A 13,075-nucleotide genomic window follows, 5' to 3' on the forward strand; every position below is an offset into this window, starting at 1 on the left:
GTGACGTAACTGCCAAAATGAGTTATCTTAGGTTGAGCTCCTCAGAAACTTGCTAAACTCGAGATTGTGACAGATTCACGATTTATGTACAACACATTTTAATTTGTGGCAATACGAAGTTTGCCGGGTCAGCTAGTAGCATATAACACTCTGCGCTGGGCCCTTTTGTGATGTCAACAAAGTGTCAGGGAGACCTCAAACATCAGTTCTACCTGACGAGACAGGCAATGTCGCCCACTTAAAAACAGGTAGAGTCCCAAGCATAGCCGTCACGCCTTTGCCCGCAGGCGGAGGCGTTCAGGCCCTGCGCAGACTCCATGAACTGACTCTAAGATCTCTCTGCCAAAGGCCAGAATGCCATATTTTAAATATAATGATGATGATAATGATGATGACGATGATGATGGTAATGATGATGATGGAAAGAAAAATGATAGATCGAATTTGTAAATGTGCTTTGGACTTATTGTACTACTTGAGTTAAACTAATCTCATGTTTTGCCTTTCTACTATATAAATATATAGTATAAAGGTATAGAAATCACTTGAAAAACCGGAAATGGAAAGAAGGTCCTGCGGGCGGAATGTCATATACCATTCGACTCAGTTTGAAAACTGAGCATTTTCTATGTGTGTGTGTGTGTGTGTGTGTGTGTGTGTGTGTGTGTGTGTGTGTGTGTGTGTGTGTGTGTGTGTGTGTGTGTGTGTGTGTGTGTGTGTGTGTGTGTGTGTGTGTGTGTGTGTGTGTGTGTGTGTGTGTGTGTGTGTGTGTGTGTGTGTGTGTGTGTGTGTGTGTGTGTGTGTGTGTGTGTGTGTGTGTGTGTGTGTGTGTGTGTGTGTGTGTGTGTGTGTGTGTGTGTGTGTGTGTGTGTGTGTGTGTGTGTGTGTGTGTGTGTGTGTGTGTGTGTGTGTGTGTGTGTGTGTGTGTGTGTGTGTGTGTGTGTGTGTGTGTGTGTGTGTGTGTGTGTGTGTGTGTGTGTGTGTGTGTGTGTGTGTGTGTGTGTGTGTGTGTGTGTGTGTGTGTGTGTGTGTGTGTGTGTGTGTGTGTGTGTGTGTGTGTGTGTGTGTGTGTGTGTGTGTGTGTGTGTGTGTGTGTGTGTGTGTGTGTGTGTGTGTGTGTGTGTGTGTGTGTGTGTGTGTGTGTGTGTGTGTGTGTGTGTGTGTGTGTGTGTGTGTGTGTGTGTGTGTGTGTGTGTGTGTGTGTGTGTGTGTGTGTGTGTGTGTGTGTGTGTGTGTGTGTGTGTGTGTGTGTGTGTGTGTGTGTGTGTGTGTGTGTATGTAACGCTTTCAATCTCACTCACTTTTCTCGAATATGGCTGGACCGATTTTAATGTTCTTAGTGTCAAATGAAAGGTCTAGGTGTCCCATAGGTCGCTATTGAATTTCATTTTGATCGGACTTTTAGTTCAAAAGTTATGTATAAAAATTCGAAAAATATGGGACTTCATTATCTCATAACTCCCTTAACTGATTTGAACAAAATTGATTGCATATGAAAGAGGAGCTTTGAAAACCCTTAACTTTCAAATTTCATGACGATTGGGCTTGTAGTTTGAAAGTTACATAAAGAAATGTGAAAAAATAGTATTTAAAACATATTTTTGTTAAATATAAGCATTAATTCATTGCAAATCCTCACACAATTTATTATTATTTGAAAATTACTGTTGAGATCAAGCGTGTAGGGCGCTATATCTCTGCATATTAGCGTTGATAGCAGGAAATGCTTATCAACTTAGGAATTATGCCTGATTTTTGTTTTCAGGTATAATAAATTCAAATTTGTCACGAGGTTTTCGAGTCACTTTAAATCTCGCAAGTGCATTATATTTTTAGATATAAATTATCAAATTATGGTTGTATATGAGTATCTTAATTTCCGTAATTACTGGCTTTACCAGAAAATTTTTGAACAGTCAGGTTAGTCTCATATAACTCCCCCCATCTACTAACAACAATTCCTTTCCCGAAATACTTGTGAAGATACAGAGGATTCCCTGGTCTTTAGTAGCAACAAGTATTGGACTAACATTCCTTCCCATCCCACCAGGACCCGCATTCGGACGTGGCCGGCGTCGGTATTGATCAGCATGCAGGGACCTGATAAGGTTGCACAATGAGGAATAGCGTGCTGTCCCAAGTATGCACTTTCCAGCCATCATTTTGCAAATTTCATAGGTCCTGGTCAATAACGGAGTAGCAGCACACGGGCGGTATCCTATGCTTATGCTTATGCTAATTTGAAAATTACTGTTGAGATCTATCAAACGAAACCAAGCTATTGAAAATCGGACGGTCCATTAAAAAGTTATTCAAACTTTAACACTTAAGCACCGTATATTAAACCGTTAAAACGTGTGAAATCAAAACATATCAATCAAATGTTGATTGTATTCAATGTGTGTGATGTATGTATGTATGTATGTATGTATGTATGTATGTATGTATGTATGTATGTATGTATGTATGTATGTATGTATGTATGTATGTATGTATGTATGTATGTATGTATGTATGTATGTATGTATGTATGTATTTATGTATGTATGTGTGTGTATGTATGTATGTATGTATGTATGTATGTAAGTGTGTATGTATGTATGTAAGTATGTATGTATGTATGTATGTATGTATGTATGTATGTATGTATGTATGGATGTGGATATGTATGTGTGTATGTGATTATGTATGGATGTGGATATGTATGTGTGTATGTGATGGCAATTTGCAATGTTTAAATTTGCATTGAAATTCAAGAGAAGTGAGATACATGCCAATTGTCTGAAGTTTTTGAAGCCTCTTAGTGGAATACGAACTCTGAATTTAAGGAAAAGATAAAACTTTTACCGAATAAATTCCACTATTTAATATTTATTCGCGACAGAAACGTATACGCTTTGAAATAGGACACTGATGAAGCCTGCACGTCGTAGGTGAACTACGTATCTGTTGCAAATAAATATTAAATAGTAGGATTCAATCGAAAAGTTTTTTCTTTTCTTTGATTTCAGATTTCAATTGTCATTTTCTTCACTTGCTGTTACTCACAATTGTACAAGAAAAGCAAAAAGCGAAGAAAAGCAGTTAATTGAAGCATGTAGATATAGTGGTGTATAGGATTAAAAATACTAGTGAGTTGATTTTTCCAAATAAATTTATACAAATTTCAAACAAATTTTGCGCATCAATAGATGCTCTTTTCAATCAATAGATACTAGAGCTTAGAAAATAGGAAGTAAACGTTGCACGGTAGTAACTTTGTACGATTTGTTTTCGTTAGTGACATTTTAAAGGACAGATGTCTTATGTCATGTATTCTGTTTTAATAAATAAATCAAAAATGACAAGCACTGGAAATCATATCGATCATATTTCCCATTCTCAAGCATGTTTATGGCGCAGCTTTTGCACTATTTTTCGACCTCGTCTTGTTTTCCTAACCCACTAACATTGTAAAAACGATGCGATCAAGCTAATGACTATCTTTTTATGAAAGTACATTCAAAAGAAGCTTAAGTTTTGATTTTATGCAAAAATAATTACCTGAAGGAGCGCCAGCTAAGAAAAAGTTCTCTCTTTTCATACCTAATGCTCTATTCAGTTATTTTTTCTGATTCAGATATATTACACAATTGAAGCCAAGTAAACTAATAGTAAAATTTTGAGATTAATCATTTTGTTGTCGATATCCTTTTTCTTCAAAAGTAAAGTATAATTATAATTTTTCTGAACTCTTGTTTTTCAAAGCTGCTAACTTTTGAACGCATTGTATTAATATCAAAATACCAAAAAATCTGCTATGAACACATATTTCATATTGTCAATTCAAAACAAATTTCGCATGTGGCTCTGAAGCCCGAAAGTTAAGGCCGACCGATTATAAAATTAAATAATTAAGTAACATAAATGACGCTTACAAGTATTTACGCACCCAAGGAAAGAAAATATAATTATTCTACGCAATACGTTGTGAATTTTACTGGTAAATAAGGATTTTGAAGAATACGGAACGGATTTAAAATTATAGTCAAGTTAATTATAGATGTTCCTGAGAAATTAAATAATGATTATTGTGGCAGTAGAAAGGCTAGGTCACGCCGCTAGGTGGATTAATTCGGGTTTTTATTCTTGACCTTGAATTGCGGTCATACTTGAGTTGTAAAATGTAGTATAGTGAAGTGGAGGATTCGGCAGCCCCGCCTGACACCGGTCATCAACCGCGCGCCCGCTTTCTATTTTCTAACACAAACAACGACAAATGAATTAATAGGAAAGACAAATTTCGGAGCATTGGCGGTTATCAACTTATCCGGGCAAATTGAATCTTTCATTCTCCCAGCATTTATGCACTGTCCCAAGATACAAAGTAAATTGAGCGCAGTACAACCCGGACGTTCGCGGTAGTCGACAGAAGTTTTAGAGCTTATAAAGCTTTATAGAGACGCACCCGCCTTCCAACCCTCGAGACCAAAGAGCTAGTGCAGTAAAGCTGTGGGCTTAAACGTCTTTCTAAGACTCAACCCCTCCCTATCGACAGACCCCGCGGCCGACCATCAGAGCACAGGTCAGTCACAGGGCCAGTGCAAAAATCCCACTGACTATCTAGCAGCACCGCCCAGCCGAGACTCGAACGCACGACACGAATTGACCTAATTTTCCCATCTGCTAGCTACGCACTTCTATTATTATACCCGTAATCATTGTAGAGTGGTCCTTCGGCATCCAACAGGATCTGGTATCCCGCTTACATCCCCTTACTAACCCTAAGCCCCCGATCGACCCAACCAATCCGACATTTTTCGGAGATATTTGTGACAGCTGTGATAAATAGGGATGAATCCCAAAAACATTCATCTATTAATTATCAGAGATCCCCATACTGGCCTTATTCTTAAACGGAATAAAAGCACTTTCTGAACAACGGAACAATCGCATTTGGTAAATTTTTACCCCGAGTTCCACTTGAAATCACAAAAGTATTTTGACATATACCCACAAAGTCATACACCACGACAAGGTTCAGTTTTATCGTAGGGAAGCATTATTTCATAAAGATCTTGCTACATATTTCTTTACGTTACAACTTCCAGATACTTAAAAATAAGTATCCTGCATCCGAGAATATATTTTTCGCTTTTGTGTTTATCATTTTCAATGACTCTTAGGACTACTCAGAAAAGGTAATATTTCGAAAAAGTTAATCGACTCATTCACCAAACGATTAACTTTTCCGAGAGTCCACTATATTTCAAAATTTCTTAAGACTTAGAACATGGGCTTTCCAACATTTCCTTAGAATTTTGCACCGTCATAGAAAATGATGTGGAAAGCTTGTTCTAATATTTTTCCCGGATCGCTGAGAAAATTTTATTGCATTTTCATAAAAAAATTGTTCTGCAATGCTTGGTTTTAAAACTATAAACTTTCGAAATGAGCTGTGTTCGAAAAAATCGAAAAATTTCTAGTGGAGTTTTCTGGGAAAATAGGACATCATATTGTTTTCATTAAAAAGTTAACATCCTATGCTCGTAAGCAAAATTTCATGAAAATTTGAGAATCTTCGGCCCAAACCTATACGATAATTTTGAAAAATGCGATGAAACTATTGAGTTATCTTTTATATTGGACCATAACCGTGAATATCGGTTACCTATGGCATTACCGAGAAGATGAAGTGCTATAATTACATAACTTTTAAAATTAGTTCTTTGAAATCAAATTTTGAGGGATCATAAGGCACGAACTGATGCTGCGAAACGTTCGGTTTTAAGACCCACAGATATTTGCTAGTTTTTCAAAAATAAATCGATTCGTTGGACTTGTTTTGGAGCCTTCAACAGAAAGTGTTTTATTGCTAGCGAAATTATTGTCTTTCCTCAATACTGAGGAAGTTAAAGGAAATTAGTTTTAAACATATAAAGCAAGTCCTAGTCATCGTTTCCACTGCGGCCAGTTTTACGATCAAAAGTGCTCCGGACTTTTCCGGACTTTCAACGGAAGACCTGGTCCGGTCCGGTTCCGGAACGCTTCGTTCCGGTTCCGGTCCGATAAAAAATCGGACTCAAAAATTTCGTTCCGATCGGACTTCGGACCGGGTATCGGACCGGACTTTCCGGACTTTACCCGGTCCGATGTCGATCACTATTGCTAACAAGCTTTTCATCTTGTTCAACTCGGAGACATGTGCGATACGCACAGTTTCCCCTGTTTATAATACATTTATAATTCACTGTCTGTTGTGGGATATTTTCCCTCCCAATCCGTGTATGTGGGTGTGAAGGTGTGTATTATATAGATGAAGATATGCATATGGTTTACGGTGGTAACCGAACCAATCGATGATTGATATTTTTAACCACCGACGCACCGGAGCCGAGCGGTCTGACAGACATACATATGGCAAATTTTTTGTGTTTTCTGTCTTAGGTACCTGGTGATCATATTTGTAGCCTTAAATAAGCAAAAAATGTTTCTAACCTGAAATTACAAAAGTGCTTTTTATTTACAACAACCGATGACGCAAGTTCTACTAAACAAATTTAACATCAAAATTATGTCACTGTGTCCACTTGAACATAGCCGTGAACTCCCGGCGGATGGTTTGTCGACGTGTGAGATATTCGACCAAAATAGAACGTGATATTGAAAATTAAATCCCCCTCTCGGGAAATTTCCGCTTGTTCGCTTCGCTTTCTTGAATGCAATTGTACCGTAAATTTAGACCTGGTCTCCCGAAGCTGGTCGGCGAATTTTGAATTTTCGTTTGTCAAGCACGATCCCGTCGCATTATGCATACGAATGAACGAACGGTTCATTCATTCGGTTAAATTGAATACAAAGAAACCACGAGACAAACCGTCTGACGGACCATTTCTATTATGATTGTACGTTTCATTTTTCGATTGAATTGGAACTAATTTAATTTAAAGTTAAGTTGAACATTTTGACTTCAAGGAGACTAATTTATTCCTGCTTTCGATTGTATTACGACTCTTTGCAGCAAACGCTCTAAAATGCTGGCGATGCTCATCGGATGCATCGACGGCGGCCTTCTGTGACGATCCGTTCAGCCAGGATATCATTACCGAGCAGCAGCGTCGCTGGAGCTATGTCGATTGCAGTCAACCACTGGGAACTGGATCCTATCCGTTCAACCAGCAGCTTTCGCAGACCCGCGCGGTGTGCAAGAAAATGAAGCAGTACAGTAAGTATCATTAGTATTATTGAGGTCACAGAGAATGAGTTCAGCAAAATGGCAAAGCTCATTACTGATCAAATTGCTGATAAAAAATCATTCAAATTTTCAGTCATTCATAAACCAAATTTTTGTATTAGACTATAGAATTCGCCAAGCAATGTGCACAATAAATACTGAGTAAGTTCCAATTTATCAACCAGAGCTAGAACCTCTTGTGTGAAACAGTATCGTGCAATAACTGACGAATGATAATAAAAAACACAATTAGCTAATGATATTATTATCACATGACCGCATTGCGCTACATTAAATTGACAATGGAAGCATTTTTAATTACCCCACACGTTAGAACTAATTAACTACGATTTTTATATGACATGATTCAAAGCAAAATGGAGTGCAAAGTGAAGCACGAATAGCCTTAATCGAATTTGCAATGTACCAAAATTTTTCTTTTAACGAATATTTGTTGTGAATATTGAACTTGATCAATCATTTTTATATTCACATACTAAAACTTTGGCTTCAGTCGCTGGTTCAGACACTAGTTGCTTCGAGTGCTTAACAAAAATTGACAGCTTCAACGGGGTTTTGTCAATCAATGCCACTCGGTCAAAACATGTACGCCACAGGCGATACATATGGCGTATATGCTTTGTCAGTAACGATACGTAGGCATTCGAGTTACCACTATCACTAAAGGTAAATCAGCAATGGACCTATTAGCAACTTCCGCCCTACGCATTGAGCCGTTGCTAGCTGTCTGTCGTTGGCTTGGCTGGAGTCCGTTGATTGAATATGATTATGGATTCCATAGCCATCAGGTTTAATGTTTCTTCTGTGTGCAATAATAACGAACCGAAGCCACGGTATAACCTTTTTCCGCAAAAGCACTTCACCGCGCGCCATCCGTCACGTCGCAGCGGGCTGTCCTGTCACGCTCTCAGTCAGCCTGCATCGTCGGCGGCGGAAGTGCTCTCAAATGACCGACTCCGGTGACTACAGGCTGTTTGCAGCAACAAAAACACCTGTTATATGGAATTTACTACATATTTCTGTACTGTATCTACTGTGGTCATCGCATGTCGCAAATCGAGGTTAGCAGAGGTTTTAAGTTAAAAATAGCCTAATGTTTGAAGAACGACCATTAATCAAGATTCACATAATTTACAAGAAATTGTTCTTCATTATGGTGAGGTGTGTTCGTTTGTATTGCTTTTTGACAGTTCTTACAGTTATTAGTTTGGTGGGTGTGAACAGATATTTCTTCTGTTAAATTTGCACAAAAATAGCCACGGCACTTTTAGAATGCTATTCCATCATGGGTGAAATGTCTATATCAATTTACAACTGTACTCACCGAGATTCCAAGTTTTAATTGGCGATGAGTTCACACATCAACGAGACAGTTTAAGTACCGTTCGGTGTCAAACTTCGAATAAACTCAAATTGAGAACGGCTAAATGAAAAGTTTACTAATAAATTTAAAATACAACAGCTTATTGTATATTCCTACAAACACAATTGTATATAGTAGTCATGTAAGTACTTGAATTCTACTAGCAAGCTCTGTGACTGTTCAAAGTATGAATCGGAACGGTTCATGAGACCTTGAAAAATGTTAATTTATTACTCGCCATACGCCACTTCTCGACGCTAAGTTAGGTACGAGTACTACGCTTTATTGCACCGATGATGGTATGTGCATGGAGGAATTTAAAATAGATCTTTTGACATGTTCATAATATATTTCTTTAAAGCAAAGACACGTCGTTTGTATTTTATAATGGCACTTAACAAAGAAACAATTGTAATCCGTACAAATTATAATGACGTCCAAAATTTTAAATTGAAAATATTATAAAATAATTAGCAACTTCCGTGATTGTGGTCTCACTCGTTTTTAATTCCACTCTGTATACGAGTTAAGAGGAAACTTTACGTATCATTTCATTTCAATCTTCGAAGCAATACAACATTGCATCAAATGCAAATTCCATCTAATTCTACCACAGCTTACTAACTTACTCAGTTTAGTGGCGACGGTCCGTTATCGTTCCTGCGCCGAACGAATTATGATCCTCAAGTATTGTCCAAGCCCAGAACCGGGGCTGGCGTTCTCCAATCTCCTCGAACGCCAGTTAAACGTTCATCGTCCTCGACAGCGTACATTCATCGGGCGCGACACCTGCACCGAAATCTACGAAACCTGTTCCAGGTTCTCTGCTGAAATAGTTTTGGCAACTCTTTCATCGGGCATTCTGGCCACGTGCCCAGCCCAACGCAGCTTACCACATTGTACTACCCTCACTATAGAGTGCATCCACTTGCTTCAGTCCATCTAACGTCACGAAAGCGGCTGAGGTCTCACCTGCGTTATTCTGACGCATGGGTTTGGCCCATCTAGCGTCGCACGAATCAACGTACATAGTATCGTCGGAAAACTATGTTCTAGCATTATCTCACACAGCTCATTTCATTGAACTGAATCATACGCCATCTTAAAATCTACTAACAGATGATAAGCCCGCAAGTTGTACTCCCGGGGCTTGTAACTGACCCGAACGAAAACCAGCTTAGTACTCGACGATGGAGGACTCCGCTAACGGTCCCAGTTTACATAACATTATACTAGAGAGCACCTTACAGGCATATTTGAGCAATATAATGCCTCAGTAGTTTTTACATTCGAGTCGATGCCTTTTTCTAAATATACAACCAATTTTTTCCTCTTCCCAGATTCATTGTCAGAATCCGGTACCGTGTTTCCCAGCAGCCTTACCGTTTTTCAGCACACTGATTGCCTTCTTAAGCTCCTTCTGTATTGGTGGCTCCATAGCTTGACCATCGCTCACCATTCTTATCTTGTTTCTGCTGATCTCCATGGTTACCTCTCCATTCAGCAACATCTGGAACTGCTCCTTCCAACTGGCTGCTACCACTGTTTTGTCAGTAATCAGTCATTGCACATCACAGGCATGGCAAAATTCCTGTACTTCATTTACGTTGTCTTCCACGCGTCGTGCCTTCCACCTACTCGTAGTTGTTTCAATGACGCCATAGAGGTTCCTCCCTAGTCCACCTACATCTTCCATTTCTTCCTGCTGTTCTGCGATTCATTGATCAAGCATTCTGGCTTTTTCCGCTACCACTCCATCTGCCGTCAACCGCTGGATGTTGAAACGCAGTTTCCTCTCAGTGCGAGCCTAGTAATCACGAGATAGTAATCGGTCGATGACATCCAAAAGCTGTCAACCGTCAATCAGGACATGATCAATTTAAGAGCTAAAGTCTCCACTTTGATGCCTCCAGATTTGTTTCAGAATATTCAGCGGAGGAAAGTAAGTGCTACAGATGGACATTGCTCTGTCCGCGGCAAAATTTATGAGACTTAGACCATTATCATTTGTCGACAGATGAATTATATGTCTTCCAATGACAAGACGGAAGAATTGCTCCCTACCGTTCTGCGCATTTGCATCTCCGATGATGATTTTCACGTCATGTTGTAGGCACTTTTCATAGGTCCTCTCGTACGTGTCGTAGTAGTCGTCCTTAGCATTATAGGATTTACCATTTGCCGGTGCGTATACGTTGATTGGGCTGTAGTTGAAGAATTTGCCCTTAACTCTCAACACACATATACGGTCATCTCTGGGTTTCCACCGGGTAACTCATTGCTATTGCTTTCCTAGCCGACTCTAAGTGGTGTAGTACTTGAAAGAAGTGCCTGCAATAGGGTCTACTGCAGTAGACCGGAACTCTCTTTCTCCGGAATTTGGCCACCGAGCTTCCTAAATAGCAGCGATCTCCACTCCGAGTCGACATAGTTCTCAAACAAGAGAGCAGCTCGTGCCAGTTCATGGAAAGTTCTGATATTCCGAGTATCAAATTTTCAATCATTTCCTTGTTCTTTACCGATTGATCCGTTCCGTATTTCCATTCGTTGTTCATGGTAAATGAAAGTTTCGGTATACTATAGAGCTTTCTGACAGCTCAAGCACCCACACTAGCGAACACGAAATACGCGTGTATATACATGATGTTTACCTCATTTTTGGGAACAGCTGATGCTGGAGGAACAAACCGAAAAATAGCGATTACTACTTGTGTTTCTCCGTTTGCCACACTGCAGAGCACATATTTCAGTCAAATTTTCCATCCTGTTCCAAATCCAAGCACATATTTTGAAAATTTGCTGGTATTTAAGCCTGCGGAAGACGAAATTCATTCTGTACCTTGGTGACAAAGGAATGCATCTCTTTTGTTTACTGCTCTTGTTTGCCTCATTTTCAAGCACCAATACACACATAACTGGAAAGCTCTATTGAAGCGACTCTCATCTCCCGCGAACATGACCTCGTGACTTTTTTTGCCAGAACCCAGATGGATAGACCCCGGTCAATTCTAGGCGAGTTAAATTTAACGTAACCAGTACCCAGACCAAACAGAAGTCTAAAACATTTTCCTGGAATGGAAATTCATGCTCTAGATTGCGACAGTCCATTCCACGAAAAACATTATGTTTTCGGGTTTACATTACACACTAGCTTACAAGTGTAGCACTGCTTACATCTCGCTGCTGGGTCTGCTATGTTTGATATTGCTTGCGGGATACAACATTTCAAATTCAGCCGCTCGCTCCGAGGCAGTCGCTAATTGAGCCGCACTCGAACCTAGGGCACTGACGTTCAAGTTCGCACCTCCTAGCTCAGCCGCTCCAGTATGTACATGAAACATTTCCAGGTATAACGTCATCGTCATTGTTGTCATTCGTCATTGTTGTTGCACTTTCAAAAATATTCAACGATTAATCTGAATTCAGTCTTCTTTAATTCACTTTTTCAGTCTAAATGTATCAGGAGCAGGAGGGGTCGACCTGACCCGCACAATTTGCAAATCTGCTTCTCTCGCTTAGCTCGCACAATCTCATCAGCTTCACAGCCTTCTGTTACTCCGTCTCTCGTTGTCACTTGACTGGCCCAACATTAGGTTTTACTCCAGAAGAACGTGAACGAGTGCTTTTGCTCATAACTTTTGTCAATTTCAATATATCTGAATGGATTCGAGGCAGACTAGCTTAATGATATGTATTTAATTACTGTTTCCTGATAAGGACATTTGTCCGTTTCGATAGATCGTTGGCCTGCAGATGAATCCGAAGTCACGAAACTTGAATAAAAGTTGATTGACTCACGAGCTTTGGACACAAGATTCTTAGCTTGTTGGCTAGCAGCTGCATTAGTTGGGATATTTGATGATGCATTCTTCCAATAGAAATCAAATTCAAAAGATTTGTTCGACAAATGTTGGCGCTGATTTTCTTCTCCGGACCAAGGTGAGTTAAAATAGGTGATCTAGTTTTCACAGTTTGTAGAAGAGAAGTGCGCGGAACGATTGGTTAGCAACCATCGACGTTGTTTATACATTCAACAGTTTCCGCATTGAAAATTTCGGTGGTCGTCAAGAGTAACCCAGCGGGGGTGAAAAACAAATTTGAACATCAGAAAACCTCTCTTGAGTAACCTTGCTCCGGACATCATTTGAGAACTAAGACATGTTGATGGCACCTTTTCAGATGGCGGTGTGCAAGGTGCAACAAGTTTCATTTACTGGCCCGATAGTTCCACAAAGTGATGTGTCGATGACCCACATTCGCTCTGTGAAACCATAATAATAGAACTTCAAGAACAGAATTGTAAAATTCATAATAGAACTGTTCTTCATTACGTATGTTGGATTTCTTCGGCAGATTATTGCAAAGCCTGATATGTGTTCGAACTTCGAACTTGTCTCAATTGTTCGATCTTTAGGGATCAGAGATTTTTGTTTTGGGATCAGAGATGTAATATGATGCGTTAGTTAAGCGAGATTTAT

The 13,075-nt window shown here is 39.5% G+C and overlaps 2 protein-coding genes across 3 annotated transcripts in view; one reads left to right on the forward strand and one right to left on the reverse strand.

Annotated features, from left to right (window-relative positions):
* Positions 1–13,075, reverse strand: part of LOC128741387 (glyoxylate reductase/hydroxypyruvate reductase-like) — a 92,149-nt gene that overhangs the window by 68,248 nt on the left and 10,826 nt on the right. Inside the window, exon 1 of one of the 2 annotated variants that reach the window (XM_053837177.1) lies at positions 8,559–8,646. The exons of the other annotated variant lie outside the window; for it this stretch is intronic. The gene's annotated coding sequence lies outside the window, so the exon portion shown is untranslated. Of the gene's footprint in view, positions 1–8,558; positions 8,647–13,075 lie in introns of those variants that run through there. 2 annotated transcript variants of the gene reach the window in all.
* Positions 1–13,075, forward strand: part of LOC128741388 (uncharacterized) — a 69,654-nt gene that overhangs the window by 45,929 nt on the left and 10,650 nt on the right. The window contains exon 2 of the mRNA XM_053837180.1: positions 7,001–7,204. Coding sequence (XP_053693155.1) covers positions 7,001–7,204 — 204 coding nt within the window. The remainder of the gene's footprint in view (positions 1–7,000; positions 7,205–13,075) is intronic.

Source organism: Sabethes cyaneus, chromosome 3, assembly GCF_943734655.1.
Source record: "Sabethes cyaneus chromosome 3, idSabCyanKW18_F2, whole genome shotgun sequence".
Lineage (NCBI taxonomy): Eukaryota > Metazoa > Arthropoda > Insecta > Diptera > Culicidae > Sabethes > Sabethes cyaneus.